Genomic DNA, 21,231 nt, shown 5'->3' on the forward strand with positions numbered 1-21,231 from the left:
GCAGCACAGCCACAGGATGAGAGACAAACATCATGCATGCGTGTGTTTACCGTGTCCTGAGCGGCCTGCAGGTCCGTACATGTCTGCTGCGACTTGGTGGGTTCTTCTTCTTCTGTGGTTTCTCTCAATTTCTGGTTCAGCTGTAGGAAATTAAAAGGATAAGTTCACCGTTTTTTTTTTTTTAAACCCAAACCTTATTAAAATCCACGAGAGACAACAACCTAAATATGAAATATAAATATGTATAGATTACGGCGCAAACACGAACTGCATGAAAACCAATGATAAAAACTGATTTGTACACACAGTATAACATATGAATATACTGCAATATAAAAGCAATATGGCAAGTTAAGAGCCACCATGGAAGGAAAAAATAAATACAAAAAAATATAATTAATAATAGATAATTGTCCAGGTGTAGTGCACCATACGTACACCATTGTTTTTCTTCCTAAAATCATTAAAGTGCGGGTCCATTATGTTAGTTTTCCTTCCCAGTAGTGTTCCTAATATAGTCAAATATCCACATTCAAATGTTGGTATGATGATACGTATGTTTTATGTCCACAGCCGCTTTACCTCGCCGTCAGACAGCCCTTTCTGACGGGAACTGAAGCCGTTTTATCGCTCACCTCAAAGCCATCAGACTCCATTCACAAAAACTGTAATTTTACCTCTCAGAACACGGAAGTATACATTCAACCCCACTTCAAAAATCTGAACTAAGCCTTTCAGTTATTTCCAAACTTGGCACAGCTAACGTTGACTCAGATAGTGCTAGTGTTCATATTATTCATCACATTATTCATCACATAACGGCTGTGTGGGCATTTCCATTTGAAAAAAAAACGCAGATGAACCTGCCCTTTAATAATCATGCAAACACCAATATTTTTTGTGGAACAAACTATGCTGCTGCAGCTCTTCATTAGATGTTTTTCTCAGTTCAATGAGGCCATGGCTTATGTAATTGTACGCTCATAGGATCCTGTCTGTACGGTCTAAAGATAAACAAAGAGGGCTTCCCATCAGGTGTCTCTGGGTCTACCTCCACACCACAAACAGAAAGCTTTGCATAATGAAGTCTGGCAGAAAGCACGTTTTCTGGTAGAGTTTAAATATACATCTTCTGTTTCCTAAAATAAGAGTCATCCTGGTTTCTATGCCAGCAGAGTGGTTCTCAAGAAGATGAAGCTGCCGCTGATGCTTTGAGTATAAATGATGGTACACCACATTTTAAAAACAGTGAACCTGTACTTTAATAATCAAATACGTATAGAAGTAAAGAGGTTGAAAGTGGTTTGTAGTCTCACCCTGTTGACCCAGAAGAGCAGAGCGTTCTCCCACGGAGCCCCGACACCCATCTGCTCCGCCTCCACCGCCATCTTCACCTGGCCCACCGCCTCTTTAGCCACCAGCGTCATCAGAGCGTCGATCAGGGCGAGGTGGGCTTTCTGCACCAATCACAAGAACAAGAACAATTTAACCTCCTGACCTGCCGGTCTATTAGCGTACAATGACAGATTAAATCAAGTATACCATCAGAACTTTACTACAGTACTGACTCTGTAGTTGCTTTTTGAACACTGGTATTTTCTACTTTACAGATCAACATTTTATATTCCACACAAGGTCAGACTGTTAAATGTCACCTTTGTTCCCTTCTTACTATACGAGTCCTTATTTTTTACTCCTACTACTGTATGGGGATGGAACCTGCCAAAATCAAAAACAAATAAATAAATAACTGAATGAATGAGGTAGAAATGCATAATGAAAGGAAAAAATAAATGTATAAAGAAATAAATAAGGGGGTGAAATGCAAGGGAAAATCGTACAGAAATAAATAAATATATAAATAAATGCATAAATAAATACACGTTTAAAAATAAATATAAATAAATTTAAAATGAGTGCAAAAAATAATTAAATAAAAAATAAATGCATAAATAAATACACATTTAAAAATAAATAAAAAATGAATGCAAAAATAATTAAATAAAAAATAAATCCAAAAATAATTTAATAAAAAATAAATGCAAAAATAATTAAATAAAAAATAAATCCAAAAATAATTTAATAAAAAATAAATGCAAAAATAAATTTATAAATGCAAAAGTAAATAATAAGAATAAATAAATAAGGGAATTAATACAAAGATAAATAAATAAAGAAGCAAATTAAAACAGAAATATTATTTTATGTCACATTTGATCAATTAATTAATTAATGGCTGCATTTATTTTTAATATTATTTTTGCTACATTTAATGACATATTTATTTATTTATCGAGTCATTTATTTATTTATTCATTTAGGTTCCATCCTCCATAGTCCTTTACTTGAACTGACAGAAAAGCATTAAGAGACGTTTTCACCAGACAAACGTTAATTTTACTGCTAATTCTTGTTTACTTACTTAGTTAGTTATATAGTATTTTCCTCTGTGGTATTTAAAGGGAACGTAACCACTGGAAATGTGAATGAACATTAAAACTGAGGAGCACACACTGCTTGATGCCATCACACCCACCGTCTTGATGGGGACGAAGCTGAGGTCCTCCTCGGTGACGTCTGCATCCTGGACCTTCGGAGTGAAACCTTTCTTGATGAGGAGCTGCAGCAGGGCCGAGTTGTCAGCCGGGGACCCCTGCGCGGCCGGCAGGGAGACCCCCTGCGCCTGAGCCAGCAGGGCCTGCGCTCGGCAGTAGATCTCCGGGGAGAGAAGCAGCTTGGAGACGGCCGGCTTGAGGTGTTCTTGGTCATACTGGTCCTTGTAAAGCGGCTCCCGCAGCTCCACGGGGACATTTTCTGAAAAAGGAAAGAGGAGAGTCTCGTTGAGCTTTTGAGACGCACTAGCAGCATGGATGGTGCGAGGGATGGTCCGGACTGAATCTAAATATCTATCAGATGGATTGCCATGAAAATTGTACGAACATTCAAAGTCCTGAGATGATGAATCCTTTTGACTTTGCTCATCCTCTAGCCGCTAGAGTCTAGCGCCACCAGCAAGTTGACTTTTGGGGATTTTAGTGAAACCATGAGAACTTTTGGATGGATTGCCATGACATGCATGGGAGGATTAATACTAATGACTTTGGGGATCCTCTGACTTTGCACTATCTGCAGTTTTTTTGTGTGAAATATTTCAACATCTTCTTAATTTCGGTGAACAGACGTCCCAGTTTGTCCGGTATTGGCTGGGTTTAAGCTGGGTGTCCTGAGTCCCGACAAATATCTCTAAAACACTAAATTGTCCCGGTTTTTCACCACAATTAAAAGAAAAATATGTACTATTCTTGTTTTCAGCGCTTACATAGACATTTATAATGTTCTGCCCCACTAATTATGACCTAATCCAATATAAAAACATAAACAATGCACCACGCATCTGAATTCAACACTGATTTGTCTGGTATGTCAATCAATCGTCTTCTAAATTCAAAATTCTACGAATTGCCAACCATGTCATACTAGCTTGTCACAAAGGAGGTTAAATAATGCTCCAAACTTAAACAAAATTTTGACGGGGATCAGCTGGCATGGCCAATTTCAAAGGGGTCCCTTGACCTCTGACCTCAAGATATGTGAATGTAAATGGGTTCTATGGGTACCCACGAGTCTCCCCTTTACAGACATGCCCACTTTATGATAATCACATGCAGTTTGGGGCAAGTCATAGTCAAGTCAGCACACTGACACACTGACAGCTGTTGTTGCCTGTTGGGCTGCAGTTTGCCATGTTATGATTTGAGCATATTTTTTATGCTAAATGCAGTACCTGTGAGGGTTTCTGGACAATATGTGTCATTGTTTTGTGTCAATTGATTTCCAATAATAAATATATACATACATTTTAAACAGTTACAATTTTTTTATTAATTTGTGATTAATTGCGATTAACTATGGACAATCCTGCATTAATTGTGATTAAATATTTGAATCGATTGACAGCCCTAGTGCTAATATACTAAGCGCTGGGAGGACCTCCAGACCCCCCGCTGCTTTGGTTTTGAAATCCTCTCTATTTTTAAGGTCTGTAGGTTGGCAAGTATGCACAGATGTGGTTTGCATGCTGCTAGAAGGAAAAGAAAACAACCGTGCTTATGAACACAAAGGAGCTCAGAATTAATATTTCAGTGGACAGCGGAAATTGAATGAGTTCACTCAATCATTCAACGAGCAGAGATAATTGTTAAGAGAGTGGAGGAACTCATTCATCTACTAAAAGGACGGGAGGAGAAACAGAAGAGATTTCTACAAAGAGATGGGGAATAATGAGTCAGCCTCCCTGCATTGTTTTACTCGAATGCAGAGAAATGCTTTGTCAACAAAAAAGCTTACAAAGTTCACACAGGCTGCTGCCGACGAACGCAGCTCCACTATCGTATCTGTTCTGGAAGAGAGAACTCAATAACTACCGGGTAAAAGAAGTGAAGAAGTTTTACCACTATGGTGACAGTAAGTGACAGAGTCTGACTGCAGGGAGGCTGCAGGAGAAGATAATGTCATCATCTGCATGATCAGCTCAGCTTCCCCAGACAAGTGTGTGTGTGTGTCATGAGTGGGTCATTTCATAGACACTGTGGACACAGAAACACACTCTCCCCTGGCTGACCCATATTCCATCCCTGGAAGGATGTTCAAGGAGTCGGGATAATCCTGCAGATTGGAGTGGACTTCTTAAAGGGAATATCAGAGTCTACATCTCTTCCATTTACAGTCAGTCCCTGGAAGCCTTTATGTTCCACTCCTTCCTCTGTCCACTCGTAATGAGGGCTACTTCTCTCTCTCTCTATAACCTCCTTACTGTAACTCCTTATTCCTCCCATCCAAAGGAGAAATGACTGCATAATCACAATGCATTTGAATCTGTGTCTCTACATACTCCACTGCAGTGTGACACACACTGTGTGGGGCTCAACCATCTTCTGCAGCACTGGGAGGAGAGAGGACGGCCGTCACCATGGGAATGGTGGAAATGGAAAGCAGCTATTCTGTCCCGATCACAGCACAGCAGAGGGGATGAGACTGGACTGCAGAGTAGGAACCAGCTAACCCATTTAACATAGATCACAGAAACAGGCCTGTGCAGTGTCAGGTTGTATGGATGGAAATCACTGAGTTATTAACAAGATAATCGTTTAAATCTTCCTTCCACATGTCCTCACACATACACAAACACGTTTGAGGCTGAAAACCACAGCCAATTATTTTCCCAACTAGAGCAGTAGCCGTTTGGAGCGCGTGCCCATCTTTACTTGGCAACCGTGAGACCTTAAAAAAAGGGAGATTTTCAAAACCAAAGAGGGGGCCTAGGGGTCGTCCCCCAGACAAATTTGAGTTTCATGGTACGTGTCCACCGGGGCGTTTTTTCTCGTGAGGGGACGCGCCGCCTCCCAGCATTGGACGCTTGATGGTCTGCCACTAGACACATGGTACTAGGCTACTGATTGGACGAACGCTTTCCCTCCATGGGCTGCTGCTCCCAGCTTTCAAACTGGAAACAACATGGCGGCTCGTTTGGAAACTGTCTTTCTCTTATATCACGAAAATAGTTGACCGAAATGTGTTTCTGAAAACATTTGAGGCGAGAAAATAAGCCGTGCAGCTGCTGAATCTGTCTTTATTTTGGATCGACAACGTTTATTTTAAAGGGACTGTTTGTAAGAATCCGAAATTGCTTGTTAACAGCGACACCTGTGGCCGTTAAGCCAACGAAAGTCAGCGTCCTGTTGCTCGCGCTTGCTGTACTTAGACATGAACGAGCATCGCTCAAAACAGTGAGGCGACAGACGTCAGCTAAAACCACAATATCACTCTATATTTCAGCTGCTTGGCAGTAATTAGCTGACCAGACGAAGGTCTCTCCATGAATCAATGCTGATCCTAGTGTTGGCTTTTCCTGCCTCAGCCTCCCGACCGCGGCCGGAGGGAACGGGGGAGACACCGGCACCCAATCAGAGACGATAACGTTTCTCGCTGTGGAGCCCCGTCACTTCACAAGACACGGGAAACCTCTGTTGGTCTGGAGGAGCTGCAGCAGTTATTTCTGCACAAACGTCACTAGATATTCTCAGAGCTAAACTAACTCTTCTGCAGTGTGGAGTAAGCGCACGTGCACGTGTAGAGTGGAGCAAAATAGCGAGAACGAGCGCAGTGTGTGAGTGAAGGCAAGCAGGCAGAGGAGCAGAGTACAGCAGAGACTCCGGCCCTGGAGACCAAAACTACGGTCTCCCCCACGAACTAAGACCGCGGCCAACACTGTTTAACAGACGGGCTTCACTATATATAACTTTGCAGTTTTGGTGCATGGGACACCGACTCGCAATGATTTATAAGTGTAAGAAGTTACAAACAGTCCCTTTAATAAATGACCTGGAAAAATCATCTAAAAAATAACAACAAAGAAACATGAAGACATGTCACTGACAGACGAGTTATTCTCTGTCTGTGTCAGGTAGAATAAATCTCAGCTGAATCAGGACTGTGGCTTTATTAGTGCTATTTTCTTAAGGGCTTCCATTAAAATTGTATGAGGCGCCCGATGGGCATTTTCCAGTTGACAGACAACAATGAAGGCTCCCTGCTGAGAGGTTTCCAGCTCAGTTCACCCTCCTGTCACACCGACTGATAGACCCACCGGACTGGACCACATATAACATGAAACTCTGTCTAAAGATTATCACAGAAAGAGAAACTGCTGCAGCATCAACCTACAGAGTGACATCACATCGTTAGTCAGCAGAGCCTGAACCAGAAACGATTAGTTGATTAATCTTACTCTTAGTCCCTTGACCTCTGACCTCCAGATATGTGAATGAAATGGGTTCTATGGGTACCCACGAGTCTCCCCTTTACAGACATGCCCACTTTATGATAATCACATGCAGTTTGGGGCAAGTCATAGTCAAGTCAGCACACTGACACACTGACAGCTGTTGTTGCCTGTTGGGCTGCAGTTTGCCATGTTATGATTTGAGCATATTGTTTATGCTAAATGCAGTACCTGTGAGGGTTTCTGGACAGTATCTGTCATTGTTTTTTGTTGGTAATTGATTTCCAATAACAAATATATACATACATTTGCATAAAGCAGCATATTCATCCACTCCCATGTTGATAAGAGTATTGAATACTTAAGGTACATTTTGAACCGATACAAAATTTTATATTTTAATTGAGTGACAGCTCTAATATTTGTATTGGCCTATATACAGCCAATATATATTATTTTACAAGTTATAGATTAAAGATAATCCACGATAGCTAGTGAAAATAATAATTAGTTGTCTCCCTTACAGGAGGCGCACCCTACAGTAACAGCATGATGTCATCCATCCCTTAATCCAGGTGTTATTCTGGATTGTATTAGACTGTGCAGGTGTTACTAGTGCAGCTGCCACTCAAAATAAACATTACAATGCTGACAGATGCAAATGTGCTTTTACATATTTCTCAAGAGTTCTACAGTATATACAACTTATTCAGTAACACTTCATTTTAAAGGTCTGCAAATTTCATGGTAATTAGGTGATAATTAGCAAGTAACCTATTTGAAATTTCTGCCAAATTACCCCAATATTTACCTCAAAATTGATCCAAAATTACTTATTATAAACATTATTTAATAATTATATGCTAAAATAGCATTTAATGGTTAAAATAGGGCCCTTAGGCTTGAGAAGCAGCTGCTCTTCATCTAATAGAAGACACTTCTGATCAGACACAAATCTCACCATTGTGACTTGTTGTCTACGCAAATGTAACCTGGTAGCTAATGTCATGATTCAGGGAGATTTTTTAAAGAAATTTCAAATAAGTTATTTGCTAATTATTATCTATTTATCAGCGGACATGGAAAAAAAAAGCATTATTTTATTTTATTTTTTAACCTTTACTTAACCAGGTTAGACCCACTGAGATAAAAATCTCTTTTTCAAGAGCGACCTGGCCAAGAATGGCAGCAGTACAAACAGTTTCATACACACACATTAAAAAAATAAGACAATAGATCAGCTCAAAGGTGCCATACCGTAAAAGTGCAGGAAAGCCATATAATCCTATTTCAATCAAAACAAGTCCATTTCTAAAGATTTCATCATGCCTTTAAATTAATTTAGAGTGACTAGGTCCTGGAATTTAAGTTAATTTTGCAGGCTATTCCATGCAGATGGTGCAGAAAACATAAAGGCCCCTCTTTCCCAACTCAGTCCGAACTCTGGGAACAGTCATAAGCATCGTGTCCTTAGACTGCAACCCATAATTGCCATGTTTTCTGGTTAGAAAGACAGATAAATAACAGGGGAGTCTACCCAGGATGGCCTTATAGATAAAAACATACCAATGGCTAAGTCGAGGTATTGACAGAGCAGGCATATCAATTATCTTTGTATTCTTCTCCTGGAAATGTATTAAATTAATTACCAGCTGTTGGGGAAATAGTGGAATATAATTATTAAATAATGTTTATAATAAAGTCATTTTTTGAGGTAAATATTGGCAGTAATTTCAAATAGGTTACTTGCTAATAATCACTTCAATCACAAATCTCACCTTTGTGTGACTTATTGTCTACACAAATGTAACCTGGTAGCTAATGTCATGATTCAGGGAGGTTTTTTTAAAGAAATTTCAAATAAGTTATTTGCTAATTATTATCTATTTATCAGCAGACATGGAAATAAACGTATCAATTAACTTTGTATTCTTCTCCTGGAAATATATCAAATAAATTACCAGCATTTGGGCATATAGTGGGATATAATTATTAAATAATGTTTATAATAAAGTAATATTAGATCAATTTTCAGGTAAATATTGGGGTAATTTGGCAGAAATTCCAAATAGGTTACTAGCTAATTATAAGTGTTACCACTTATTCTTAAATGCTTTGGATTAAAGGAACATTTCCAGCAGTCATCCCCAACAACACAGTCATTGTCTCCTATAACACCTCTAGTTTATGTCACCTTCTGCTGCCACGCACGAGCTACAGCACAGCGTGCGTGCGTAACACTGACACAAATATTATGACCCCTTTACGGCCCTCCCACCCACACACACACATATCTATCATATAACATAACATAACATAATATAATATATATATGCATGTGTTAGTGTTGTTTAATCAGCGCCTATAAACAAGGAGGTGTGTAGTGATGCTGCTGAGGCTGCAGGCCGGAGGCAGACCGGCTCCTTTGTTGCTCTGCAGCCTCCTCTACCTCCTCTTCCTCCTCTATACCTCGTCTATACCTCCATGCATCACTGAGGAGGAGATTCCTCCTGACAACACTCATATGCACGTCAGTAACTGGCCCTCCTGCTCTCTAATAACACAGTAACCTGCATGGAGGATGAGGAGGATGAGGATGAGGATGGATGCTGGATATTCCCTGTAAATAAAACGATCAGAGCTCCATATATAGTCTCTCTCTATATATATACACATAATATAGGCTAACAGCATCTATTATGAAGCGCCCCACCCAGGCAGCGCCTCAGTGAGGAGGAGGAGGAGGAGGAGGATGCAGAGGAGGAGGAGAGGGTACCTGCAGAGCCATACGACTTCGACAGCAGCCACCGGACGCTGGCGCAGGTCTTGGCCCGGTTGAAGTCGTACTGGTCCAGCGGTTTGATCTCCAGCACCGAGAAGGTCTTCTTCATCGCGCTGGGAGAGTCCACCATGACCGGTGCTGCGATGCAACGCGCTGCGACGCACGGAGGAGGAGGAGGAGGAGGAGGAGGAAGAGGAGGAAGAGGCAGCAGCAGGAGGGATGGAGAGAGAGAGGAGGAGGGATGGAGAGAGAGAGAGAGAGAGAGGAGGAGGACCCTGTGATGCAGACACACACTGAAACACAGGATTACACGTTAGAAGATGAAGATGTCACAGAAAAAAGGACCGTGAACGCATCAGCAACAGTAACAGTAACAGCAGCAGTAGGAGGTCTAAAATAATGTTCTGGTGAATCACAGCATCACCGTTTTTACATGTGAGAGCAGATGAGTTTCCTATAAATGTCAGTCACAGTGACCCCCTTCTTCCACATGAGGGAGCCCTTGAGCAAGGCATCAACTCAACTACAGTGTGTTCCCTGCAAGATCTGAGGACCTGAGGTATGGAGGACAAAACCTGCACAATACAAAATAAAGTAATATGCCATTAAATGTACCAATGAAAATATTAAATATAAATGGCATTAATAATTAATGATAAAATGTGACAAACTGATAATCTGTTTTAATTCGCTTCTTTATGACAGCCTTGTCATTTTGCATTATGAAGCAGAAATGTGTATATATATATATATACACATTTCTGCTTCATATTGCAAAGGGAAAAACATAAATAAATAAATGTAATAATAAATAATAATAATAATAATAAATACATAAACAATTAGATAATTAATAAATACATTTAAAAATAAATTATTAATTGTAAAAAAAAGAATTTAAAAAGTTAAATAAATAAATGGAAAATTAAATAGAAGAGCAGATAGATAAGGTAAATAAATAAAGAAGCAAATTAAAATAGAAATATCAATTCATGTCACATTTTATCAATTACTTTGCTTCTTTATTCATGACTGCCCCCTGATTTGCATAATGAAGCATAAATGTATCCATAAATACATACATTTAATAATGAATAAATGCATTTTAAAAAAAAGATAAACAAAAAATAAATGCAAAAATAAATTAATTAATTAAAATAAATAAAAGGCAAATTTAAATAGATATATCAATTTATGTCACATTTTATCAATTAAATTGCTTCTTTATTTATGACAGCCCCGATTTGCATAGTTAAGCATAAATAAATAAATGTGACTACAGAAATAAATAAATAATAATAAATAGGAGGGAAAATGCAAAAGGATAATCATGCATAAATAAATAAATACATAAGTTCAGTAATACATTTAAAAATAAATACAAAATAAATACAAAATAAATGCAAAAATAAATAAATATATAAAAGGGAAAGTTAAATGGAAGAGTTATTAATTAAATATTAATACAAAGGTAAATAAAGAAAAAAGAAAATTTAAACAAATTAAAAACGAAGTATCAATTTATGTCACATTTATTCATTGCCTACATTTATTTAATATTATTTTTGGTGCATTTAATGATATATATTTATTTATTGAGTCATTTATTTATTATTTATTTTGTATTTTGGCAGATTCCATCCTCCATACTGAGGGGAACAGAAAGTGGATATCTTTTAAAAGAAAACTTAAAACACATCTTTTTAGCCTGGCTTTTACCTACTTGCTAGTTTTATTATGCTCTACTTTATTTCACTCATTTAAATGTTTCTATTTATTTATTCAACTTGTGTTCTTTTTATCTCTTTATGTTCAGCACTTGATGTATGATTTGTGCTTTATAAATAAAATTTGACTGATTAATAAAATCCTCATTTATCTTCACAGGCAGCAGCTTTATAAGTATGGAAACATGTAATTTACTATGAAAGGAAACTACATCCAAAATACAGTGGCTCCTTTTTCATGCAGGATTTAAAGGTCACAAAATAAAATGTAATATATTAAATAAATATTCAATCAGTCTTAAATGATGAAAAAAAAACATTGGCTGTATACTTTGCTACAGTTTTTTTTTTTACTATTGCAGTACAAACCACTAGTGCAGCAACACACTAGTAAAATTGTCAACACAGCGTTAAATTTATACCCAACTTCAGCACATTTGAAGTGACAGACAAATTGTGGTCTGTATGTGCAGAAACAGTAAAACCAAGATAATCACATCACGTGATATCAAGCGTTCTTTGCAACCCTAACAAATGGAGAAAAAAAATAAAGACATTAGTATTCATATCGAAACGTTTTGTGGCATGCAAGCAACAGGAAACCGCTCTGGTGAGCACAGCTCACAAGTCACGAACAAGAAGAGAAGAAGAGAGTACACAATCTGAACATGAGTGAAGCTGTTTGGTTGCTGCACAGAGTCTAAATAAAGTGGTTGTATCGACTCAGATTAAACTACTACTACTGCCTCGTCTGCAGCAAACAGAAGAAATCTTAAACTGTCGCTCTTGTCTCCTACGGTTTAAAGACATGCAGGGAAATCTAATAACATAAATGTGTGTTAATGTAACAGTTAGAGTAACTTTGTTAGCTATACAATAGTAAACACTATTCCCATAATGCAACACTCAATGAACGAGGACCAACGGCGCTCTCTAGTTTCACTGAAATCACTTGGACAGCCCGCCCTTTAAAGGTGCAATGTGTAATACCTGGCCACCTGCTCCGCACAACTAGGGGGCAGCACACGTAGCAACGGTCTGTCATACGTAGCGACGGTCTGTCACACGTAGCGACGGTCTGTCTGTTATACATAGCAACGATCTGTTTTACATAGCAACGGTCCATTATACATAGCAACAGTCCGTAACACATAGAAACGGTCCGGTACACATAGCAACGGTCCAGTACACATAGCAACGGTCGGCCTGTTGCACACAGCAACGGTCGGCCTGTTGCACACAGCAAATACACGTGTACAGTACACACTGTAAGTGTGCGTGAACATTCAGGGCGTAGGTTTTTGGGCGTCACTGGATCAGCAAAAACAGAGGGAAAGTCAGTCACTAAAAAATGTCACAGAACCAGTTTGTTCTTTCCCTGTTTGGCAGCTGCACATTAGTTAGAGTCAGGTGGTTGATCGTTGTCTCAGTGTGATGTGGTCCATCAGACCCTCTACGTGACGATACAAGTCAGACCAGCAACACGACCTTCTGCCAACAGACTGACTCACTGCGGAGAAGACATAAGGTTTGTTCTGACATCTTTTTGTGAATGTAAACAAGAGCACTTTGAGCTTTGCTTGCAGCATTGGGAGTGAACTCATATTCTACTAATAATTCTCCGTCTGGAAGCAAAAAATACCTCAATTATTTACATATTAGACGCAGCTGAATACCTAATTTAATCTGACTTTGATTTACGTGGTTTGGATTTCCCTTTGACATGTTGTCAAAAACTCTGATAGTGTATTTTAAATATTGGACAAAAATCTGAATTTTTTTACCCTAAAAAAATAATTAAAATATTAGTCCGATAAGGAAAAATGCCACAACATTTGTTCTGACAGGTTTAAAGTCTTGAAATTTGGTGCGGACATACGCTGTGCAAATATCTAATGGTACAACTTTAAAAAATTTTAGATCACATGAAAAATCTAACTTTTAGCAATAGTCAAAGTTTTTGAAAAGTGAATTAAAAATGCTAACATTGTGTTTATTAAATGTTTTCCATACAAAATATTTTTTCACACTGCATATCTTTGATATTCATCTTGTTATGAGTTTTTACTGTATACTGAACACTTGATTGTGCTCCTCGTAGTTTATGAGATACAGACATTGTCTTATCACACTGAATCTAGTATTTGGGCACATGGGTCGACTGTTTTTTTCCTAATATATAATGGAGTCTATGGAGTGCTACAGAGATGAAGTATTTTTGTAGGTCAACCAGGAAGTTAGCATCGCCCTGGTTCCCTTGACAACAAGCCAATGGGATTGTTCCATTGGGTTTTGGATTATTGTAGAAAATAGGCTCAACGGCAAACAAACGTTTATGATACTTAGAAGTTTTGTTCGGTAAGATAATCTCCACAAATGAACACCATTTTATGATTTTTGAAGCGTGAATGAAATCGTTAGAAGTAAAAAGCTAACGTTAGGCTATAAACAAACTACACCATGGTCAAATGAGCGGGAGTATACACAACGAGGCTGTGAGTCGGGCGTGATGATGTTTAGTAGTCTCATTTAACCACTTGTTAGCAACCGCCTTTTTTAAGACACATATAGGCTTCAAAATTCAGCATTGGGTTATTTACTGACGTATTTTATATCGTAGAAAAAAACGTTAAAATCTCTTCAGTTTATGTTAAAGGGACTCTATGTAAGAATCAGAAATTGCCTGTTAACAGCGACATTTATTTCTGCACAAACGTCCACTGTATATTCGCTAGATATTCTCAGAGCTAAACTAACTCTTCTGCAGTGTGTAGTGTGCGCGCATGCACGTGTAGAGGTGGAGCGAGGTGAGCGAGAACAAGCGCGGTTTGTGAGTGAAGGCAAGCAGGCAGAGGAGCTGTGACTCCGGCCCTGGAGACCAAAGCTACGGTCTCCCTCGCGTCCTTCGACCGCGGCCAACACTGTTTTGCAAGACGGACTTCACTAGATATAACTTTGCGGTTTTGGTGCTTCTGTGTAGTTTGTGTTGGAGTCTTGTCTGAGCAGCGTAGCCACACGTGAGCGCGCATGGGACACCGACCAGCAATGATTTATACGTGTAAGAAGTTATAACAGTCCCTTTAACCACAGACCTTATTTCACACATCTAACTAAAAACCCATTGACCTCCAAACGAGGGAACAGGAAGTGCTGAAATGAAACTCATTTCCAGGTTTTAGGACTCATTCCTGTGGCGCTGTATTGAAGCTGATGCATCCCGCCATGTGCCCAAAGAATAGATATAGTATGATAAGATCGGTTTCACTGATTTTTTAAAGATTTCTTCACATTTGTACTGAAGAAAAACCAGAGAACCCTTCAACCAAAGGACATTAAAAATGGGCACAAATGGGTTAAATATCAAGTATTTTTCCTTGTCCTGCAGGTCGGCTGGCTATGGGTGGCTCCTCCTCTAAGAGTGGCTCCTCCTCTAAGAGTACCTTTATTTGGGACAAGAAGAAGAAGAAGAAGAAGAAGTCGCCTCTGGACAATGCTTGGAGTGAGCTGAAGGGGGCATTACCCAACAAGAAACGCAAGAAGAAGAGTAAACTGAACCTGAACCTGGATAACCTGAAGAAGGAGAAGAAGCATCCACACAACAAATTCTCAAAATCAACAGACAAGAGAGAGGCGTCGCCGCTGAAAAGACTCTCCCTCGGTAACCCAATGAAGGAGTGGACGCAGACGTCTCCACCGGGGAGGAGGAAGAAGAAGAAGGACGGAGGAGGAGGGCTGGAGAACATAGGAGAGAACATCAAGAAGAGATTTTCCCTCTCGCCGTGATGCAACGACAAGAGTCCCAAAGCTAATTCAGACAGAAAGAACCTCGAATGTGGCAGGAAGACAACATTTAACTTTAATAATGTCACTTACTCATCATGCCTGAAAATGAGACACAGCGTTACATAAAAGCTTTTTCCTATAAACATCTTCATATCAACACAAATCAGCTGCAATATCACATTTCAACCATCATTAATAAATTGATAGTCAATTAAACTTTAATTAATAGTTATTTCACTGTTGACAAATAATGAAATTATAATTAATAAGTTACAAAGTATTAGTAATGCTATAATTAATGTTTTAATATAGTTTATTGTTGCACACAACTTTTTATATAGTAAGTATTTGTTAGTGATTAACAAATGATTTGCAAAACATCTATAAACTTTATGGTCCAGATATTTGACATAATATATACATATAGATATTTAGTTAATAATTGGTTTATAATCTATAAACATTATTTGGATGCTATTATAAAGTTGCAACTGATGATTATAATTGTTATATAGTTAATAAATACTTTGTAAAGCATCTATAAACATTATTTAAATAGATAGTTTGTAAATGATTAATAATTGGGGTTTTTTAATAATTGTTTACAAATAATTTCGTAATCACTAACAAATACTTAATATAGTTTATAAAATGATATGTGTGCAACAATACAATGTTAAGACTTATCAACTAATACTAATCAGAATGTAATTGTTGTCGTCTCATCGGCTATGATACAATATATAATTTATAAACTAATTATTTCATATTACACAAACTAATGATAAAATAACACAAATTACAGCATTACTATTTAATTAGTAAACATCATTTCATTGTTCATAATAAAATAATTAACTGTTAACCAACAATGAAATGGTAATAACAGCTACTTAGTATTAGTAATGCTATAATTTATGTTTTAATAGTTTATTGTTGCACACATAACATTTTATATATTAAGTATTTGTTAGTGATTAACAAATGATTTGCAAACATATATAAACATTATTTAGATAGATATTTGTAACACGTTAATGTTAATAATTGGTTTCTGGTCCATCTATCTATCTAATATTTATAGATGTTTTACAAACAATTTCTTAAATATTTATAAATCATTTGTAATCGTAATCACTAACAAATATTGTTAATAAGTACTTTACTAATGTATCAGAATGTAATTGTTGTCTCTTATCAGCTGTGATACAATATAGAAATTATAAACTAATTATTTAATATTACACAAACTAATGATAAAATAAAAATTATAGCATTTAGTTGAAGTTAATGTTTACAGCAACAATTAGTAAACATTATCATGTCATTGTTGACAGTAAAATAACTATTAACTAAAGTTTAACTAACTATTAATTTACCATTTATTAATGATGGTTATTATAAAGTGTTACCCACACTTGTTCTGTTCGCTAACTCATGTTGGATGAAAATATACAGTTTAAACATTAAAACATTTCTATGTATTAACCTCTTGAAGCTTGATTTCCCTTTATGGTGTTTTTTGTTTAGCTTTTTTTTTAGTTGCCTCTGATGGCAAATCTGTTTATGTGCACTAAATACTGTACATAATATCTACAATTACAATGTGATCATAAATAAAGCTTTAAATCACAATCAATTTACAAAAAGAGGCTAATTAACATCATGAAAAACACCACAGTGTTCGCGGCAAACAGTGATGCAAGAGAAGACGCAGCGTATTCACTACATTACGGCGTTATAGGGAACAAACATCAGAACATTACAAGTCTAACAGTTCACGTTGACATTTAAAGGGCGGGTCCATCTGCGTTCTGTTCCATCACTCGTTAGGTCACCACAGTAAGCTAATCAATAAGGTTATCAATAATGTGAACGCTAGCACTAGCTGAGTCAATGTTAGCTGTGCTAAGTTTGGAAATAACAGAAAGGGGTAGTTTGGATTTTTTGAAGTTGGGTTGTATGTATACTGTCGTGTTCTGAGAGGTAAAATTACTGTTTTTGTAAATGGAGTCTGGTGGCTTTGAAGAGAGCAATATAACGTCTTCAGTTCGCCGTCAGAAAGGGCTGTCTGACGGCGAGGTAAAGCGGCTGTAGACGGGAGCAGCAGGACAACAGATTTTAGACACCTAAAAAAAAAAATCTATATTAGTTTAACTGTTAGGGGAGTAAAAATCCATCGATCTGGATCGATATATTGATTCAATGTTCCAATATTATCGATGCAAAGTGAAAAAATGTATACATAACGTCATTAAGATACACCTTTATTGTCAAATTTCCATTTTATATTTATTGTTTTTAGTAAAAAAAAAACATAAAAACAACAATAATAATAATAATGGACCTGCCCTTTAAGAGAAACAGTTAAATCTAGAATAAAATGTGCGTCGTAACTGCACATGAGAGGATTTGTGTCTCCTCCACTTTGTTAATGGTATTAAAATATTTGGGTAAAAAATAAAAATATCTATCGAAGCAGAATCATAAACCCATGAGGATGACGAACACATGGAGAAATGGTTTCTACACTTTAAATTCTAACTAAAGCTTTAGTAATGTTTTAAATCAGTTATAAGCCATTAATAAGAAGAACTAATGAGTTGCCAGGTTGATTGGTGTTTATCCTCTTTCAGCATAATTAGCTGTCTTTCAATCTTAAGTTTATGATTATAACATTAAATAATCCAAGAAATGCAGTAACATTCATACCACCGCTAACACTCCAACATTTAGGAGTTGTACAAAGTGGTGGTGACAGTTACATACTGTAAATATCGATAAAAAAAACAGACCTGCAGGCAGCGACTCTGAACCGGACGGCAGCCGGGAGGCTCCGGCAGGCGGCTGGAGCTCTGATTAAAAAGCAGCAGCAGACAGTAACTCTGAAGGTCTTAAGAAATGATTTTGGTCTGGATGCTCTGCAGCTCTGCAATAAGAGAGAGTTTTCCTGCACTTAGTCAAACACAGAGCAAGTTAGACATCTTTCAATACCTGGCAACCCACATGTTGCTGTTAATAATAGCCTGAGACTGATCAATAAGATATGGGTAAATGATCATTACTTACAACTTCTACTCCTTTTATAAAGGTCATCAATAGAGTCGTACTGAGGTGTAAATGAACCCTGGTTCCATTTACACTCAGTTACCAGTTTATTAGGTACACCGCGCTAAAACTAAAGCAGTCTAATGCAACAGACCTGCAGTCAACCCTCCTTCATGAAGTTTGTGTTGAAAAGGTTTCAGAGAGGAGTTGAATTAATTGAATATTAAATCATGATATTTGAACGCGATCAACTGTGATATTGAAGTTTAAAATGCTTCGCTCACAGAAAACTCTGCTGCATATCAAATCAAGCGCTTCCTAAACTAACAGCCAGCCAACAGGGAGGCGATCCAGATGTTTTGGCTTTACTTGTGGGGAGCCGTCATGCCGCTGCGTGCGCCCTCTACAGCTGCAGCTTGTGAACAACTTTCCTGAATGTGTAGAAGATAGGGCTGTTAACACAGATTTGTATTAACGCCACTAATTTCTTTTACTATACTATCCATTTCATGAAAGCAACTCAATCTTTCGAAGGTTGTAGCATCAGATCGAAGATACTGGTATCATATGAAACTAGGAAACCTAAAGACTCCATTGGTACCAACCATGTCATACTACCTTGTTGAGAAAGTTACACTAAATTTTAACGAGGAAAAACTGCTATGGCCATTTTCAAAGGGGTCCCTTGACCTCTGACCTCAAGATATGTGAATGTAAATGGGTTCTATGGGTACCCACGAGTCTCCCCTTTACAGACATGCCCACTTTATGATAATCACATACAGTTTGGGGCAAGTCATAGTCAAGTCAGCACACTGACACACCGACAGCTGTTGTTGCATGTTGGGCTTGAGTTTGCCACGTTATGATTTGAGCATATTTGTATGCTAAATGCAGTACCTGTGAGGGTTTCAGGACAATATTTTTCATTGTTTTGAGTTTTTAATTGATTTCCAATAATAAATATATACATACATTTACATAAAGCAGCAGATTTGCCCACTAAATACTTGACAAATCTCCCTTTAAGGTGAATTTTGAACAAATAAATGTGATTAATTTTCAATTAATCACGATTAAATATTCAAATTAATTGACAGCCCTAATTAGATTGCATTACTTTTAGCTCAGTGTATCTAATAAACTGACACACACATGAATCCATCATGAGGAAATGACTTTGAGCTGATATTTCTGCTTTCACTCATTTCTTCTGGTTGTTCAGCGGCCGTCAGTGCTGATTCTTCTGCCACCGAGAACTGGCGTTTCATTTGTGTCTCAACAGGAAGTGAGCTCTCCAATGCTCCATGTCGTCTGAATGGCCCGGTAACAAAGGGTTCGCCTCTGGTCTTCTGCTGAAGGTCGATGACGCGGCGCCAACGAGCCTCTTGCTTCTGTTTTAATTAGAAGAGACGTCCAGCTGATATTAGAAGTGAATGAGTTCTTCTTTTGTCTGACGGCAGCACAGGTATAGATCCAGTTTGATTGAACAGTTTTTGACCTTGTCCCGACAGGAAGCGCGGGTCTGAAGGCTTGTTTACGCGAGCATACACAGATCAGTCTGTCTGCATGTCTTCAGTCTTTGTCTGAGTTCAGGTTTCTGACGAAGCAGGGATGTCTGCTGAGCCGCAAATGAGAGGCGACCCGTTGCTCCTCTCGGCCGGCTCGGCACAGCGAGATCTATAGTTCTAGAGACAGAGAAGAGTTGAGATGAGGTGAAGGAATCAGGAGAGGGAAAAAGAAAATAAGGAACAGGGATTAGATGCAGCAGAAAGTAACAGGAAGTGGAAAAAGGAAAGGAGAGAAAACGGGTTAGTAATCACGATCAAACTAGCACGAAGAGCAAAAGGAGCCGAGAGAATAAAACACGTTGGTGTTAAAGAAGCAATGACGCAAAGCAGACATGACATCACAGATGTAGGCAGATTTATGCATTTATTCATATTAGTTTGAACAATGTTTGTACAAAAATAAACCCACAGCAAAATGTTTCTGAACCGTCAAAATAAAGCAGGCCTATAATATGAAATCTGAAGGCAGAATATAGTTTGAATATATACAGTTATCCCTTTAATAGCCTACTATTATCCATAAATGTCTAACTTCTTGTTAATCTTACTATCAACATCTCCCACCTCTCTAATTTCAACGTCACTGACAAAAGATATCTGTAAAACAATGTTTCTGTGAACCAGGTTACACGCAAATGAGACCACACACGACTGCACTTTCTGTTAGCAGCAATAACAGGCTGCATGTGTGTGTGTGTGTGTGTGTGTGTGTGTGTGTGTGTGTGTGTGACTGAGTGCATGCCTCCAACATACACACATACCAGAGTAACCAGTCAGAGGAAATGTGGCAACGGAGCATGAGCCGCTCTAACCAGCAGCACACATCTGGACTGCTTTAAGACATACACACACACGCACACCCAGAGAACACGCTGCCTATGAACGAAGACAACGGGGTGACGGTGTTTATAGTCCGACGCAGAGCGATGGAGGTCACTCCTTCATGTTTAGGATGAACGCACATCTGTATGGAGTTTTATTTGTGTCTAAATTCTGCGTGCAGGACGGGACACATGTTGAGATTATCTGCACGCACACAGATTATATTTTGTAGAGAAATTATTATCAAACAAAGACGAGAATCTACCTCCTCCAATTCTCTGATTGGCTGAATTGTGACGCACTGTAACACAATATGCAGATAAACTGGAGAAGTTAGGAGAGGAGAGACTCTACAGGTGAACAGAGTAAAATAAATAACTAAAAGATATCGCCATAAAACTTCCCCAGTTGATAACATGCATTAAGGCAAGTGAAATGTTATGTTTAAATATGCAAATGAGGCATTTTCGAATGATAACTTTTGGTGAATTTAGGAAAAATGCACGAAAAATTCTGTTTTTGCCCGTCATGTCTCGCCTTAATGCTGTGTTCAAACCAACTCGCGCAAGTTGGACCGCCGGTATCTTTTGTTGTTCATTCGCTCTATACGCGCCGGAGAGGAGAAGGAGTTTGTCTTCAACGATACCAACAACTTTTCTTTCCTCCATCAACCAGCGAAGAAATAACTACTGTTGCTGCATTGTACATGTTGTGGAA

The 21,231-nt window shown here is 38.1% G+C and overlaps 2 protein-coding genes and 1 long non-coding RNA gene across 6 annotated transcripts in view; 1 reads left to right on the top strand and 2 right to left on the bottom strand.

Annotated features, from left to right (window-relative positions):
• Nucleotides 1-10,063, bottom strand: part of LOC141764985 (calmodulin-regulated spectrin-associated protein 3-like) — a 25,747-nt gene extending 15,684 nt beyond the window's left edge. For 3 of the 4 annotated variants that reach the window (XM_074630739.1, XM_074630738.1, XM_074630737.1), the window contains exons 1-4: nucleotides 9,558-10,062; nucleotides 2,537-2,814; nucleotides 1,317-1,457; nucleotides 51-140 (exon numbers count right to left, since the gene is read on the bottom strand). In XM_074630739.1, coding sequence (XP_074486840.1) covers nucleotides 51-140; nucleotides 1,317-1,457; nucleotides 2,537-2,814; nucleotides 9,558-9,693 — 645 coding nt within the window. In that variant the 5' untranslated portion in view covers nucleotides 9,694-10,062. Of the gene's footprint in view, nucleotides 1-50; nucleotides 141-1,316; nucleotides 1,458-2,536; nucleotides 2,815-9,557 lie in introns of all 4 variants that reach the window. The other variant, XM_074630740.1, reaches the window with a different exon arrangement.
• The window catches only part of LOC141765001 (uncharacterized), a 23,954-nt gene extending 4,679 nt beyond the window's left edge, over nucleotides 1-19,275 (top strand). The window contains exon 2 of the long non-coding RNA XR_012593344.1: nucleotides 19,152-19,275. This is a non-coding gene — a long non-coding RNA (uncharacterized LOC141765001). The remainder of the gene's footprint in view (nucleotides 1-19,151) is intronic.
• Nucleotides 17,325-21,231, bottom strand: part of lpar2b (lysophosphatidic acid receptor 2b) — a 25,340-nt gene continuing 21,433 nt past the window's right edge. The window contains exon 5 of the mRNA XM_074630791.1: nucleotides 17,325-19,809. Coding sequence (XP_074486892.1) covers nucleotides 19,714-19,809 — 96 coding nt within the window. The 3' untranslated portion in view covers nucleotides 17,325-19,713. The remainder of the gene's footprint in view (nucleotides 19,810-21,231) is intronic.

The sequence above is a fragment of the Sebastes fasciatus genome, chromosome 3 (genome assembly GCF_043250625.1).
Source record: "Sebastes fasciatus isolate fSebFas1 chromosome 3, fSebFas1.pri, whole genome shotgun sequence".
In the NCBI taxonomy this organism is placed as follows: domain Eukaryota; kingdom Metazoa; phylum Chordata; class Actinopteri; order Perciformes; family Sebastidae; genus Sebastes; species Sebastes fasciatus.